This window comes from Triticum dicoccoides, chromosome 3B, assembly GCF_002162155.2.
Source record: "Triticum dicoccoides isolate Atlit2015 ecotype Zavitan chromosome 3B, WEW_v2.0, whole genome shotgun sequence".
NCBI classification, from domain to species: domain Eukaryota; kingdom Viridiplantae; phylum Streptophyta; class Magnoliopsida; order Poales; family Poaceae; genus Triticum; species Triticum dicoccoides.
In genome coordinates, this window is record NC_041385.1 from 408,191,948 (window position 1) to 408,209,157 (window position 17,210).

The following is a 17,210-nucleotide window of genomic DNA, read 5'->3' on the forward strand; positions in this document are numbered from 1 at the left end:
CACTGCATGTCGTGTTTGGTAGTCTCAAGTCATTAAAAACATGTACACCCCACATCTCTTATTGATTGATATGTCAAGAAACAAAAAACGAGATAAAATTTAATGCACCGTGCTTAAGTGTTTTGGGATTATTTGGTTTTCATAAGATGACTTACACACTTAAACGGAGGGAGTACTAGGAGTACCAGACTGGCCAGTAAGAGAAGAGATTTGTACTAGCGCTAGCGCGACGTGTCGCTTGCTTGCTGCCCCATCCGTAGAACACAAGAGAGCGCAAAAGGCGTAATTCGCTTCGGCTACAAGTACAAGCACGCGCACCTCACTGAGAGGTGGGCCTGACGGAGCTATGAGGTCCACATGTCTGTGGGCCGAAGTTCAGGTTTTGCGTGTGTTGTTGCTGCGGGTAAAGGTGGCGGTGGTCGGGTGGGTAGAGTGGGGGTGAGGATTTTGGACCAATGGGAGTGCGTCCAGTGTGCAGCGCTTTATTGGTGGGGAGGGAACACGTAGAGCGGTCAGAGGGACCGTCTGGAAGATCAATGGCTCGTGGCCCCATAGCTGCTGCTTTATCTCAGGGAAAGGAACCGGGCACCAAATCTACTACTCCCTCCGTTCCAAAATAGATGACTCAACTTTATATTACTTTAGTACAAAGTTGAGTCATCTATTTTGAAATGGAGGGGGTACACAACATGGTCCAAGTCTCTAGACTAGTGAAAGTGAAGTTGTTGTACCGTGCGTGCGTTAGGCATACTCTCCAGTTGATGCATCGGCCTACCCTAGGTCGGTGCAAGCATTGCGACTTCCTACTTGCCAGCAAAATAAAAGCTACCTTGCCCTCGACCCATACGTTGCGGCCTATCACGCAACACTTAATATTTGCTCGGTTTTTCTTAATCAATAAAATAGGGATTGGGAAATAGTATTACTTACTCCTATCAAGGGGAGATACAAGGCTTCAGGACGGTGACTTCCAAAAGGGCATACATGAGACGGCAAGGGTAGTTCTGTAACTTTTAATCAGCACAAAGTCCTCATTGTAACAGCAGGCAAACAGCCCATTCTGTAACGAGTTACAAACTTGAGAAGCAGCATACAAGATACAACTAAGACAACCACAAATCGCAAACCTGCCTTTTGTTAGCTAGTACCTTCTTGTCATGTGGTTATCTGAACCATCATGTTCTCTATAAAATCTAGCAACAGAATGTAAAAGTCAACAAACAACAGTCACTATTTTACAAGTCATTTCCAGAGCTTGACAAGCCTGTCATGACTAACTGAGGCAACCTTGCCTGTTGCGCTCGATGCTGCTAGGGCTGCAATTAAACCGTCATGAGCATTGTTAAAGGTCATGGCATTCTTCTCCCTGATGTCCCAAAGTTCCAAGGACTGCACGGCAGAGTATAGCAACACACACTATCAGCATGCTCACTAAATGGAGTTTCTGCACTCAAGCTCAAATGCACCCTCATGAACAGTAAGCTTGAAAAAGCATTTCTACTGAGCTGGGTGTAAAAAACAAAATTGATGCTCCAAAAAGACTATTTTTTTAAAGCATTTTAGAGTGCTATTTTAAGATCGAGCCCAAATTCAATTAATTCTCTACTTACTTTTTCCTGTTCATAGGGGGCATTTGGGCTCGGGATTAAAAGGGCACTTTCGAAACTTACCTCGTAACAACCAATGACGAGCAAAGAAGGGTGAGCTGGATGGAAAACACATGTTTGAAACTTGTTCCCACTGCAGTTCAACTCATTCACAAATTCACCATCCTGCCCAGAAGTAAATGACCATATTCTGACAGCATCTTCACTAACAGAAGCGAGATAGTCACCCGCAGAGTCCCAACAAACTGACTGAATGTCCTTTGCATGACCCTGCATACATGAACAGAACTTCCCACTCAAAAATCCACCACCACCACTGGACCACAAGATACTTGCAACTTCTTTTTTGAGATGGAAGAAACATACAGCTTAACATAATTAAGGTTCATAAAATCCCTAGAGGAACTACCATTTGAATCATAATCTTTGATGCCTTTGATACATATAGGAGATGATTATTAGCAAAGAGGAACTTATTCTGGGTGCACTGGTCTGATCATGCAGTGTCTACCTAATGGACACTACCATGCTCGGTTTGTTCCCTAGCAGGTCATATGGAAACTCTTGGACCAAGGAACACAATTTTACAGAAAGGTGTAAACATATTTCGGTTTCAGCAAACCTACTGATTAAAGCCTCCTCCTAGTACCAAGTGCATATAGTGAACCTTCTTTGTCCACTGCTATCTTAGACAATTGGAATGCTTTTACTACTGGAGAAACTAAAGACATGGCACAGCATAACTTGCACAGTAATGACTTCTCCAACAGCTGATGAAAAACAGCCACGGTGCCCAAACAACTGCAGTTTGAGGCACTTTGGGCCAAAGAACCAGCTCCAGCAGAGGATGTATCTCTATTTGATGATGCAAAAAATTGTGGGCGGCCCAAAATTTCAGCCCCAAGTGCTGCCCAGAGCCCTCTAGCGGCGGCCCAATACCAAAACGCTGCGGTGGGAAGCTAACTGCCATGCTGAAACTTCCCCGTCGCCTGACCATCACCCGGTTCTGACATATTCTCGCCGCCGGTCCCACGACGGCCCCAGCCCCGGAGCCACCCCACCGCTCCTCGTCAGCCAAGACAACCGCCACAACCCCCGCCGCTGCCGCCGATTCCGGTCATTCCCCCCGCCCCCCTCCACCACCAGAGATGGTCACCGTCGCTTCACAGTTGGTCGCCGAGGTCGATTAGCGGCCGGGCGACCTTCAATCGAGCGGCCCGACCACCGCCAAGCTGCCAGACCCTTTCGGAGCTCTCGGCGCGCCACCGCTGGAGTTGGCCGCTGCCCCGGCTCCTGGTCTCCTGTCCTAGGCGGCCCGGCGACCGACTCAGCCCCGGCAGCCGTCAGATCCGCCTCCCCACCATTGGATCTCATGTTTCATTTGCTTTCCAATTTTTTGTCATCTGGAAAAGCAACAACAGCCACAATGCCAAAAAACCTTCTCTCTCCCTACCCTATAATCCTTTTTTGGAGATGCTCTTATGAGAAGGATGTAAATGCATTCTTAAATGCTCTCAACAAATTTTGTAGCTGATCTTTTGGTAACAAACCTGTAAAGGGCTTCTACAAGCATGCTGTGTCTCCCCATCAAGTATGTAGATAGCCTTCTCTGATGCAGCTGCTAGATATTTTCCTTTGCGGGGTTGAAATCTCATCTGAGTGGCACCTCCCTGCGAAGATAATAATATGAGAGAAAACCATCAAAAAAACAATTGTTTGAGCAGAAAATTGTGCTGTATGTGAAAATTAGAACTGAATAGGCAAATACCTTAAAAACCTTGACACAGGTCAGGCAGCTACCATTGTTAATGCTCCAACTGCGGACTTCCCCATCACTATCACAGGAGCAAATAATATCTTCTTTATTTGGATGAAAATCAAGTGACATCACAGATGCTGAATGACCCGTGAAAGTACGGAGCGAATAGTCAGTCTGCACAGTCAAATCAGTTAGTCACAACAAACTAAGATTGCAGCAGTTTCTAATGCAATATCTTCGTGCGAGAAATATATTGAAAGGAGGAAACAAATGCTAAGGAGTATTCAAAGGAGGAAACAAATGCTAAGGAGTATACATTGTCAGCATCCCAAACCCGTACGGTTTTGTCAAAGGAAGATGTAGCAAGGCGGGGCATGCTTGGGCTAAATCGAACATCAGTTATCAGAAACGAATGCTCTTCTAACGAGGATTTAGGCTTCAGGGGATCTGTACACCATAAAAGAACCTGCAGAGGGGCAGGTGTGTGATTGAAGGTTTTCTAACAATGGTAGAATATAGCTACTTCTGCATCAACAGCCACACCTTTTTATCATGACCACCAGTAGCAAGCAATTTGCCATCGGATGAGAAGTGGCAACAAACAACTTTACTTGCACTTGCACGTGCTTTTGCAACCTCAGCAAAGCCAAACCCTGCAACAAACAGATCTTGAGAAGATTGCAGCAATTGGACACCTTAAGAATTTATGATACTACTACTTTTGACACCTTTTTTCCTACTCTTAAACTAAAATTGATAAAGCCATGTGGCAAATAGTAACAGTTTCGAGTTTCTGGTCTGTTTTCTTTTGAGAATCAGACCAGGTTTTTGCTACCAGGAGAAGGGAATGGCCATGTTGATGGGGTCTATCTAAATAGAGAGGGACCTACAGGGCTGATTACTCAATCAGTCCATTGTGATGACAATCACACCCATATTAATTATCATTTCTAAATACAGATAACTGTCATCTGCCGGTATAATAAGGAATGACCCTAACAACAGCCCCTTTAAATACTACGACGACACGTTTTAAATCAGACTGGACTGAACGAAGAAGGATCTTTCCACACAAGAGTGGAAGGGATCCTTTATAAATAGTTCATAGCTCCAATCAAGCTTGCGCTGCTGTCTAGGATCGTTAGTGCTATAGTGGAGACACTTATCTCAAATAAGAATGGTTGGCAGTTGGCACATTCCCTTTCTGGTGGTAGTCATTGAGGATCTCAATAACAGGGATCGCAAAAACGTGTCAATAATGACAACGCTGGGCGAGAAGGCTGAAGAAGAAAAACCTGTAGATTTGAATGTCACTTCCTTTGCTAAGATAGCTAGATTTGAATGTCCATAAGGTATAGCTGCAAGCAAGCAGGAGCTCCCTTACATGGAGCAAGGAATAAATATGTAAGACATTTCTTACGGAGAGGATTGCATAGTTCCCTAAAGTGGTATGATCATATCACAGGTCCCTATCCTGCACACCTTTGCAAGTTATATCATAATCGCATTTAATTTCAAGATTAGACGACAGCTTTAGGATCTAACTAGTTTAAGACCTGCGCTTTGCTGCGGACAAGTTTATTTTAAAATGCGTGTATATGAAATTTGAATATATTTTTAAGCAGAGTCACAAATTTCAATCACTGTTTAAGTGCATAAACAAATGAAAATGTTAAACTTTGGCACAGCTAAGGCAATTTCAGTGGTAGCATCTTTCGTGAAGTTACAACCAGAATTTTGCGACGTGTTAATCTTACAATCATTGTGCTTCTTTTGATTCTTTCCTAATATCTTTCCACGAAGAGGTATCATTTTACCAAGAGAAACGCCTCTCCACGAAGGGACATCTTTTCATCAATGGTCGTGTCCCATGAGTAGATGTATTTTAAACAAGGGACATCTTCACCAACAAATGTGTCTTTTAGTCAAAGGACACATTGTTCGTCGGCCCCAACCGCTAAGATCTAACTGACTTGATTAATTCTCGATATAATCCGATGACTGTTCTTTTTAAAGTGATGTGGCTTAACGCAGATGCTGCATTAGGAGTCAGTTTTAGAATAAAGAGATGCAGAAAATACTCTCCCCCTTCCCATATGGAACCAAGGCCCCATGACTTTATCAATGGTGACATTGTTGAGATGTAGCCACGGGGCACAACTACTTCTGTGCACCGCACCTTGGACCTTGATCAAGGACATGCAACAGCAAGCAAACCAAAAGAGGGGTGCTTTTAGGAAACAGTACTGTATTATGAAGCTTAGGATTAATAAAGGAATCTAGATTATTAGGAGCCCATATTGTTGTAGGGAAGGAAAAGGGCCTTAGCATCCAACTATATAAGGATGCCATGTATGTTTGAGGCAAGCAAGAACAAGCAATTTAAACTCTGCCAGTTATTCTCTCGACTCAACCTATGTCTACACAATACCTAGCAGCCACGCCATCTGGCTATCTTTAGCACTGTGGTTCTTAGAATAAGGATTGTGGACAATGTACCCAAAATAGGCATGCGATCAGCAATGAGGGCTATTTATCAAGCTACATTACCTCGGTCACAAGTAACAGAATACACAGATTGAACTTGACAAGGACCAGTTATCAGCAGGACTAAAAAGCATACCTTTACTAGCATCCATGCAGCGTCCCAAGGTATCCCTGGGATCCATGTCATCCTGTGACAGAAAAGATTCAACATTTTCATCCAATCCTTCTTCCAGCAAACGGTCCACATCACCCTGTAATGAAGCATTTTTATTATTATACTGCCCAAAAAAAAAGAAAATTTTGATCGAACATAAGAATACCAGTGGGTTCGCGGTAGATGTCAAGCTTCCAGTGCCATCAGAGCCAAACATTACCAAGGGTTTTGCTGAAACACCATTCTGCTGAAGTTGTGGTACTGGCATCGGATCTCCTGGTGTATGAGTGGAAGGTGTCGAGGGTGCAGAACCTGGAGATGGGCCAGCAGTATTTCCAGTTCCTGAACTATTAGCTCTACCCGAGGAAGAGCCAGGCTTCTTTCTTTTCTTCGTTAACTGAACAACAAATAGTATTGTTTGTGTAAATGAACAACTGAGGTCTAGTGTATCGGTCACTTCACTAATCTAAAGCAGTGGGAGGCAAAAATGAAACGACGGTTTTTGAAAGTTAACCGGAGAGAGACCGGTAGCCTATAACCAAGAGGTTACCGCCAGTCTCCTATGATCCATTCCAGTTTGCTATATTTTCTTTACACATTTTCTTGTCGAAGTACTGTATTTCTCTTGTGTTATATGAACACTAATATCAAGTTACATCTTTACTAGTCTGAAAGCACCACTTTCCGGACTGATATACTTTTACAGTATTCTTTGCTCTGCACTACATCTTTACTAGTCTGAAAGCACCACTTTCCAGACTGATATAATTTTACCAGTCTGGTGAGGTCTAGCTGGTTCGTCATTTTTTAGTCACTGCTGGGAAGTAGATCTAAAACCGTCAACAACAACAAAAAATGGAAGATCAGGAGTAACAGTAAGGGAGACAAGGAGCAGTAACAGCTCAGTCAATTTAGTGCTATAGACAAATGAACTGTAGTGCCGAGCAAAGAATACAATTGTATGTTTTTATAAACCCTAGAAGATGGGTCATGGAGCTAGACACAGTGGTGTAGGCATGGCCAGATCATGTACCACAGCAAACTTAGCTCAGTTATTGCTAATATTATATTGTGTGAAAATGCATTATTTGGCAGGAAGATTTGAACGAAAGTTATCAGCACATTCAGATCTTATGTATACTATAAACAGGAGGACTTTAGGTTTAATGATTAATGCAAAATAACCATAAAAGGCATTTGTGTGCTGCAAAAGTTTACTTGATCAGTGGCCCCAAAAGAATTCGGCATGCCCCCATCAACAGGCATATTTCCAGTTCCTGGCTTTTCTTGTTGGAGAAGCTGATTTGAGCTTTGAGACTGCTGACTGGAGACAGCCTGATGGTGCTGCTGTTGGCTATTGCTTTGTTGTTGTAATAGTTGTTGCTGTTGCTGCTGGTGGTGGTGTGCATTAGCAATTTTCTTCTACTAAACAGAAAATTCTACATAAGAACATGGCAGCAGAAAAAAAAAGGCTAGAAGAATAACCCAAAGACATCTCTACAATTTGAATCATCAAAGACAAATGTAACATAAAATTAGGTCATCTTATATCAACAGGGAAGCATAATACATATATGACTATATGAGTGGAATAAAACAGAGTTGGAAGATAGAAAACTGCAAAATCAATACCATAAAAGTATAAATCCAGGAGCTAGAAAAAATTATGAACATTATAAGTTGTCTTTGCACTATTAAAACATTGGCCTTACCATGCCAAGCACCTTATGGGCAATTAGATGTTTAGGCAGTCAGGTAAAATGGCGAATATAAAATAACTCACATTCATTGTTTTGTCATTACAGAAAATGCCAGAATATGATATCAGGCAACAAAAATACATTATGAACAGATTGAGATGATGACATTTTGCCATGATGTTCTATCTTCTATGATCGAACCCCCCATCTATCATGGAACAGGAGTTGCCTTACCTCATATAATAAGCACTTGACACAATTAAAAAATGAAGATAAAATTTCACCAAAGAGAAAATTCAAACCTGCTAGTGGAGAAAATACAAGAAAATGAACACTCGGTTAAAAATGAAAAGGTCTACCTTTATTAGCATGTCTATATCACCACCACTTTGACTAGGAGAGCCAATATTTGGGATGATATCTCCACCGCTTGTTGTCTGCCCATCCCGCCCAAGAACTACATTTCTGTTGTTAAACATCATCCTCAATCTTCTGCTGTCAACATCACTAGATGTTGGGGATGCCATATTTTGCTGCGCCTGCAAGGCAAGCTGCTGCTGTTGTTGTGGAGTCAGAAATTGGATCTGTTGTTGCAATTGATGTTGATTCTGCATGAATGACTTCTGCTGTAGAATTCCAGACCGAAGTTGCTCAAGTCCCTGCTGAAATAAACAAGCAGAATGCATGTCAAAACAAGGTTAAAATTTAGCACCCTTACTAGCAGATGTCAAATCACATATTTGCTATTTGACATTATATTGGAAAAGAAATACTCCCTCCGTTCCATAATGTAGTGCGATATAGATTTTTTGAAAAGTCAAACTTTGCAAACTTTGACCAAGTTTATAAAGAAACTATTTATATCTACAATACCAAATATATAAAATATGAAACTACATCTTATGATGAATCTAATGGTATATGTTTGGCATTCTAGATGTAAATGTTTTTCACCACAAACTTGGTCAAAATTTGTGAGGTTTGACTTTCCGAAAAAACTATATGCCCAACATTATGAAACAGAAAATATATATATGCCCAACACTATGAAACAGAGGGAGTACAAAACTAGCCTTTGTTCCACAAATTGCTGGCAATGACATTGTCTGTGATACCACTATATATTAACTCTATGTAAACCACACAAAATTACTTACGTACAGGGGTCAGAGAGAGCCATAGACAAGGTCCGAGATATGATAGCATAAAGGTGAGATGCGCTAGGGCAATATCAAATTGTGCAAATCAACAGAAGAAAGAACAGACGTGGTCATAATGTACCAGGTAAACACAAAACAGATCAACGCAAATTTAGATGCTCCCCTTGGTCAGTAAAGTACTGCAAAAAATACTATGCTATTACCAACCATGGCAAGTGTGTGTGTCCCATAAAATAATTGTCAGGTTTCGTCAATGTAGGGGAATTCAGTCTAAGCTGAATCAATACTGAATAGAAGGACATTAATCATAAGTGGAGTGTACGTAACTAGGATTCAAGTTGGGGCCCTTGCAGTTTTTGACTGGTTACTGACGTAACTGGAAAAAAATCTCCTTTTCAATTTTAAAAAAGATGAATTAAACTCAGACACTTAATACAGAAACCCCTTAGGCTTAAAATCTCCCGCAACAAATTTGAACCCTGAATACAACAGTGATGAAGCACAAAATAGTAAATGTTTAGTCATAAACTAAACCCTTACTGTGAGTGGCCATCCTTTGAGAGTCAAATTATTGGCAGCTTGATTAGATCCTGTTAAGAATGCATCTAAATTAGCCTCACAAAACTGGTCACTCAACTAAGATAAATACAAAATTGGAAATAAGAATAGTGGGAAAAATGAAAAAAAATGACGTGAGTAGTGGAGAATAGTAATTCATTGGAGAAGAATAAAAATATTACCTTGTTGACCCATGAATGACCCCTCAGGACCAGCAGCTCTAGGTGTCAAAATGGGATTTATCTCTGTCTTGATACTCTGCTAAAAGAACACATAAATAGTATTTTCTTGTTTCAGCTGGGTATAGTTAGGGCTGACAGATAATAGATAAATCAGGAAGACTCAAGGGACTAACCTGAGCATGCCCTGGAAGTTGGGGACTTCTACCCTGAATTTGTTGCATAGTGCCCGACAAACCACCAATGGAACCATGCAAAATTTGCCTATATAGGGGGCAAATGTTTAACATATTAAGAAAAAAATACGGAATAAAATATATCATTCAATCTGACTAATAAAGAAACAGTATGTCCTTCCATATAGGGATGAAAACGGAACAGAAACGGACAGAACTGGGTGCTACCACATTTGTTTTCATATTTTTTTGCGGAAGCGGAAACAAATACAGAAACCCCGGAAATGAATATGGAAACAGTTACTAGCAGGAACAAACACAGAGCAAATACGCAGTGGATGCGGCAACAAAAGCAAGTGTTGCTCGGAACTTAAACACACTTTAACCATAAAATTGATCAATTGTTAATATAGCTACAGAGTAATATGATTAGGTTAGTGAATTAGCATAGTATTGTAGTAGTACTGGACAATTGCGTATAGGGTCTATTTGAGTACGTGCGTGGTAGTAGAAGTTGGGCCTCACATGGGCCATTCTACTCACTGTGTCATTGTGTGTTGTTTGGTGGCTGAGCTACAAAACAGCCTTAGGCCCATAGTAAGAACGGAAATTCTATATTCACGGAAACGGAGAGTTCCGTTTCCATGTCTGTTCCGTCGGAAAATGCCATTCTGTTTTTGTTTCCGTTTCCGCATAAAAAATTATGTTCCCGTTTCCGTTTTGCAAATTCCCATTTCCATATTTCCTCTCCTTTTCAGATTTTCCTCCGCAAAAGCGGAAAGTTTTCACTCCATTTTCATCCCTACATTCATAGGGCGTACGCATCTACACTCCATACACATTGAAAACCTTACAATTGATGCACGTCCAGGATTATTGACATCTCTAGGCTCTAAGGAGAAGGCAGCAAGGATAGCCAGCCACACCAGCAGGTGTAAGTGTGGCATTTGAATGATGATTTTGTTACTTTTAACAAGAATGCTAAAATGTCATCAGCTACTTCTGTATGCAGAACATTTTTTGTTAAAGCACTTCATAATTTACAAGTTCAGCGAGTACCCTGAGGATTGTCCACTTGCAGCTGCTTTCAGTGATGTTTCATTTGGATCAAGTAGTTGCCCAGCATTTTCTCCATACCTTTGCTGCAACCGAAAGTTTCAATGTCATAACGAGTAATAACAAATGAACTTATTTTTCTTTTGAGGAAAACATAAATGAAAACCTTTGAGGAGTCAACTAAGAGAATTTAGAACAATGGATGTAGCTACAGTGATACCTTCATAGATGCGTCTTCCAACGAGTCTCTCTGGGAAGGCAACTTTAACCTCTCCTCATACATTTTGGTCGCCATAACATTTGCAGTACTTTGGTTTTGTCGCATTAAAGGATTGTTTCCAGAAAGTCCACTTGAAGTACCATTAAGAAGATAAGAATCATCTCTACGCTGCTGCTGCTGCTGTTGCTGCTGCTGCTGTTGCTGCTGCTGCTGCTGCTGCTGCTGCTGATGTTGGTGCTGCTGCTGCTGATGTTGCTGCTGCTGCTGTTGTGCGGCTCTTTGTAACAACATTTGTTGCATTTGTATATGCTGTGGTTGCTGCTGCCGCTGTTGAGGTAACTGCTGCTGTTGGTCCCGGGCTTTCATGAGCTGCGTCTGAAAAGAGAGCAGCACATTCTAGCTGAGTTAGAACTACCAATCCAGGACAAAAGATGCCCCAGAATCACAGCTATTGATGCAAAAGCAACACAAATAAAATTATGATTTTCTAATGCAATTAATTAGATCAATATGCAACAAAGTGCCCTTGACAAGCGAAAACATAGAAAACAACAATGTATTATTAATATGTAAAATAAAACATATGTGATGACAGCGGAATTTCCCAGCTATAGTGGATGTAACACATGTAACAAGAAGTTTAAGAACTAAGAACTTGTTTAGTTTGTCAGAAGTAATGGAAAGGTAAACATGGTGGAATAACAGTATCACACTGTTAATGTAAATGGAATGGAATGGAATGGAAGAAAGTTCAATCTTGTTCGGTTACCATGAAATATGACGTTAACTAATTGCAAAGCTAGGTCTGTGTTCTTTAACCTGTAGGATGCAACTAGGAAGAACATCCACAAATGGAATTCAAACCACCAAACAACGAAGGATACAAATTGGTATTTTGAATCATTTACGTCCAGCACCAATTTACAAAAATTTCAATGATTAGAAGGGATTTCATCTGTGGAAAAAAATAGCACGTGGAAGAACAAAAATTGCATCAGCCCTCACAAGACATAGCAGATTAGAAAAAATCAATCTAGAGCGCATCAATCAAAACCCAAAAGATCTCCTCAGTGGCAGCCCAGCCACGATTTCACGTCTCCACCATGCCTCGACCAAAACTCTGGCGTCGCTAAGATCCAATTGCATGAGATGGGGGTCATGGAGAATGAATCAGGTCTGGCAGTTTGACGGAAGGGAAGAATGACGCGACTGGTTTGTGGCGACGGTGGCGCCCTCTAGCGAGGGGAGATCGTGGAGAATACATCGTGGTCTCCTGGGGATAAACTCGTATGGGAGATTTTCCTTTTTTTTCTTACAGGAGCTCATATGCGATTACACCGGATCTCGGGCGGAAACGGAATTCCACTAGGTCGGAAACTGATACTGCGGCAACTGATTATGACCCAGTCAAAACAAACACCGGTGTAAATGGATCACCTCCTAAGTGTTATTTAAAGGCAATAGAAAATGAATTGTGGTAAACAAAAAGGACCTCACAGGCCTTGCAAGTAAAATTGGTTACTGACTCATGAACCAAACACCTTTTAAGTGTCATTTAGCAGTAACAGCAAACAAATTGTAGTAAACCAAAGGACCTCCCAGGCCCTGCAGACTAAAATTAGTGACATTTTACATCAGATTACAGGTCACAAAGGATTTTTATTACATTATAATAAGGATAATCAAATGCATAACTGTTTACCTCAATATATGACGCTGCAACATCTGAATGCTTCTCGTTTGTTCTTGCTATGAATATATCCCAAAAAACTGACCACCACTCAAAAAGAAACCCACCAGGTGCATCAATTGCTGCATGGAAGCACAGCTAAAAAGTGAGCAATAGTTTTCACAAACAAAATGTTTAAAGGGAAAGGTTGCAAAAACCAAGACATAAGTAGCTAAACTTGCTGAGAAGCACATACCAACTGGATCTGAAGAAACCTTCCCTTCTGATTGGAAGGCCTTTGCAGTTGCCTGCAAATTTCTCTTCATAAAATAGTCGTATATGTAAACATCGAGCCTGTTTCAGCAAGCAGTTAAACATTAGTCCTTAGGGGGAAGGTTAAATGCACTAAGACATACTCCCTCCGTCCGGAATTACTTGTAGCAGAAATGGATAAAAACGGATGTATCTAGAACTAAAATACGTCTAGATACATCCATTTCTCCGACAAGTATTTCTGGACAGAGGGGGTAGAATTCTTCAACCACAAGTACGATACCATTCAAAAGACCCGCAACCAGTATGGTGAATAACCAGCTTGGGCATAAAACATTAAGACTTGAATGGCACATTTATGCTGCATCAATGTATATTCATTTTGTTTCTTCAACTTTTATTTTATCACTAGCACATCGTCACCTAGAGTGATCTTATGTACGACAAATGCTTAGGTTTGCTAGTGCACGTTTCCGTGAAACACTGAAAAATCATGAAAAGTATTAGTAGGTCTAGTTCCCAGAAGCAGAATGAGATATTTCACCTCCTTCCTCGTACAAGAAATGTTGAAACTCAGATGTGAGTTCAAATCTAGTCATCGATGTGTAAGGAATCAACTTATTCGCTGGTACTTCCCTCCATACTATCCTCCTGAAGAAGATTACAGCGGCCCATGAACCAAATCGAACTCCCTTCTCTTATATCCATATATAATGGATAGGTCAACTATTACTACCGGTATTTCAAATCTGATGGACAAGTTATCCTGCTGTTCTCAAATCCCCAAATCACTTTTCTGATATTTGAGAGATCACCACGACAGATTATCACTGAAGAGCTATGTAGTCAAAACACTAGGTCCTTCAACTGGTAAAACAAAGCTCAAACCAAACCCGCAAAAAAAAAAAAACTCCTGAAACCCTAGCGGCCAAACGCGCCACCACCGCACCACGGGTCTCCTCTCCACTACTTCAGTTTAAACTTCGTAGCCCCTCCCGTGATTTTTGCTCAAATAATCTCCAGATTAAGCAACAACAACGTTGCCCAGCCAAAACATGCCGCGAATCAACAGAATGAATACGAAAGAAACAAAATCCTCACATCTTGTCAGCCTCCCAGTTCGTCTGCGACATGGCCACCGCAGCTCGCCGACCGGCCTCCCTTCCCCCGAAGCGCCGCCCACGAGAAAAGTTAGCTCTGGCTACGCCTGGGCCGCCGCGGCCACCGACGTCTACGCAGCCGCTGTGCAGCGGGTGGACGGGCGAGTTGCTCGAGACGAGGAGAGGCGGAAGGGAGGAACCCGAGGCGAAACCTAGAAGCAGCTCGGTTGGGAGGAAAGGTGAGGCGAGGCGGCGGCGAGAGATGTGAGAACAGATTGGAGTTTGCAGTTGCAAAAGCGCGAGGAGGGTGTGCAGGGGAGAACTGGATAGGAAGGGGAGAAGAAAGAGAAGGTATAGAAGCGCAACGGGACCCACGGATTTCCCACCTTCTTTTTTCCATATATATAAATGTAATGTATATTTTATCAAGATGGCTTACCACATGTGCCATCATGTGATGTTTGTACACTTTTGCTATGTATATAATTATTTTTCAAATGACCCAGGGATGCTTGGGGGACTAGAACACGGCAATGCTTAATGGACCATGGTTGTTTAGAAATCGGACAATGTTCTTGATGGAATATGACGGTTTCATGAACCCTAGATCGGTGTCTTTGAGAGAAAAAATGTTGTATGGCAAGAGTATTAAAGTTGCCGGATAATTATTTGAATGATGTGGTGATCAAGAGAATGTGTAGAAAGATGGGAGAGATCCTGAAAGTGCAAAGTCAGCTTCACACAAGTTATGTTGGACCCTTGTTCATGTGAAAGTAAATCTTGATGTGAATAAAAAATTGGAAAGATTTGTTTCAACTACTAGGGCTAGGAAAAACGACTGTACCAAGTAAAATACGAGAAGCAACCAGTTTTTTGCAACCAGTATGGACTTATAGGTCATTGATATAAGGAATGTGGAACAGGATAACACGCTGTGCCCAAGTTTGAATAAGGGGAATTTATTTTAACTGGTGAACGGAGAAATCGGGATGGTGGTCGTGGTTCTAGAAGGGGTAAAAGAAGCGGAAGGGGAGGTGCTCCTTTTGGCAGGGGGGTTGGAAGAGGAGGTGTTCTACATGGGAATTGGAATAGTAACAGAGAAGAGGATATAACCTATGATGGTCAAGGTAGCTGGAGATGGAATGCAACATTTGGATACAAAGAACCTCAAAATCTTTTGACGGGACATGCGAAAAAGAATGACCATCATGAGGATATTAACATGACTGATATAGTTCCTTTGGCGAGGAAGAGGTTGGCTATGAACTCTAACTCGAGGGTCAAAGAAGCGCAAAGCTTGGTTGGAGCTTTAATCCCAGTGGATGTGTCATCAAAGGTCGCAAAATAGTGGACTTATTTGGTGGGAATATGGATCAGAGACGGCTTCAACTCCTCAAAAAAGTGCAAAAGAAAATAAACGAAAGGGGTTTGATGGTCTAGCTATTGATAGTATGGTTTCAAATGTCAATGCTCCAGGATCGGTGATACCACGTGAAGGGGAGGTGAGGGAGAAAAAGGAAAATAAAACTTATATCGGTGGCCTTCAAGATGGCAATTGTTCAGGAACAATGAAAATCCTAAGCTATAGTTGTCGGGGGGCTTTTGAGGGACTTGGTTCTAAGGGCATTTCTGGATATTAAATGGCTACAAGGCCCGAATATTGTGTTCGCGTCTAAACTCATTTGGATGATTGGGCTACGGAAGTGATCGAAGACGTATGAAGATAGATCATAAGGAAGTGGTGTGTAGTAATGGTAGGAGTGGCAGCTTGCTCTTGCTTTAGAAGAATGAGGCTATGGTTACCCTCGGATAGAAAACAAACTTTTCATAGATGTGTACGTTGGAATAAGGGCAGGCCGGTGAATGTAGCTCCCGCTTGCATAGGGTCTGGGGGTCCGATGGGTCAGAATAATGTTTGGAGGATGATAGGTTTGTATGGAGAGACAAAATGGGAAAACAAACATGAAGCATGGGCTTGTCTTCGATATCTGCATGTAGTCAATAACCTTCCTTGGTTGGTAATTGGTGATATGAATGAATTTTTATTTGCTTTGCAGAAAGGAGGAGGAAACCCATGGCTGCATCAATACATGCAAGCTTTTATGGTGGCGATAGCAGATTGTGAACTGTTAGGTTTTGAGTACACTTGAGATAAGTTCACATGGCATAGAGGTCTTATTAAGGGAGCAACTAGATCGGACACTAGTTAATGAGGAGTGGAGGGATAAATTCCCAGAAGCAACTCTCTCACACCTGGGTTATGCAAAGTTGGATAATAGGCCCTTACTTATGAATACAAAGGCCCAAATAACCCAAGAAGGATGCAAACCAAGGGTATTGAGGTTTGAGGCTAAATGGCTAAAGGAAGCCCGTTTTAAGGAAATGGTCCAAGGGGCCCCGGGATGGCAGGAAATAGAGTTCAAACCAATAATTTGGCAGGCAATTTGGTTGTTTTCACAAACAGTTACATCAGTGAGACATAAGGGTCCTGAGAAGCACAAAAGGCGGATTAAGGCGAGCTCGGCGAGGATTAGAAGTTGTCACACGACAACCACTAAATGATTCAAATCTTGCAAAGCAAAGAGGGACGGTAGAGTAGATTGAGAAACTATTGCAGTAGGAGGAGATGTGCCATCTCCAAAGAAGCTACATGGACTGGATGAAGTTTGGTGACAGGAATACTTCTTTTTCCACCAATCTGTCACAACGAGAAAATAGAGAAAAAAATTAAAAGGCTTAGGATAATCTAGGTAAGTTGCATGAAGGTATTGCATATTTGAATCCACTTGTTTCAGAGCTACTAAATTTGATGAGATAGATCCTGCATTATTGGACAAAGTGGTGTCCCGGGTGAACGAACATACAAATGGGTCTCTGTCAAAACCTTTGGTTGAAGAGCTAAGAGAAGCCTTATTTTCTATATGAGACATGGAAGCTCTGGGGGTTGATGGTTTGCATGTTATATTTATCAAAAAATGTTGGCACATCCTAGGCGATTCAATCATAGGAGAGGTTCTTGGTGTTGTGAATAATAAATTCCTGAGGGGTGGAACATATAGTTATTGAGCTCATTCCAGAAGTTGTGAATCCAGAATGTATCACACAATATAGG

General features: G+C 41.6%; 1 protein-coding gene across 5 annotated transcripts; it reads right to left on the reverse strand.

The window, feature by feature from the left end:
- Positions 1-987: 987 nt before the first annotated feature.
- On the reverse strand, positions 988-14,433 carry LOC119276234 (transcriptional corepressor LEUNIG-like). Of its 5 annotated transcripts, none has more exons than XM_037557263.1 (18): positions 14,100-14,433; positions 12,982-13,079; positions 12,759-12,868; positions 11,057-11,431; positions 10,840-10,922; positions 9,781-9,868; positions 9,608-9,683; positions 9,408-9,457; positions 8,067-8,366; positions 7,226-7,396; positions 6,174-6,404; positions 5,990-6,104; positions 3,910-4,019; positions 3,683-3,832; positions 3,376-3,540; positions 3,158-3,277; positions 1,671-1,877; positions 988-1,389 (listed from the first exon to the last, which is right to left on the reverse strand). In XM_037557263.1, exons 1-18 carry the CDS (start codon positions 14,129-14,131, stop codon positions 1,243-1,245), a joined length of 2,628 nt encoding a protein of 875 aa, XP_037413160.1. In that variant the 5' UTR covers positions 14,132-14,433; the 3' UTR covers positions 988-1,242. The 5 variants fall into 5 exon arrangements, with proteins under 5 accessions (XP_037413160.1, XP_037413159.1, XP_037413157.1 ...); XM_037557262.1 differs by having other exon boundaries at positions 7,226-7,429; XM_037557260.1 differs by having other exon boundaries at positions 7,226-7,429; positions 8,067-8,369.
- Positions 14,434-17,210: the final 2,777 nt, after the last annotated feature.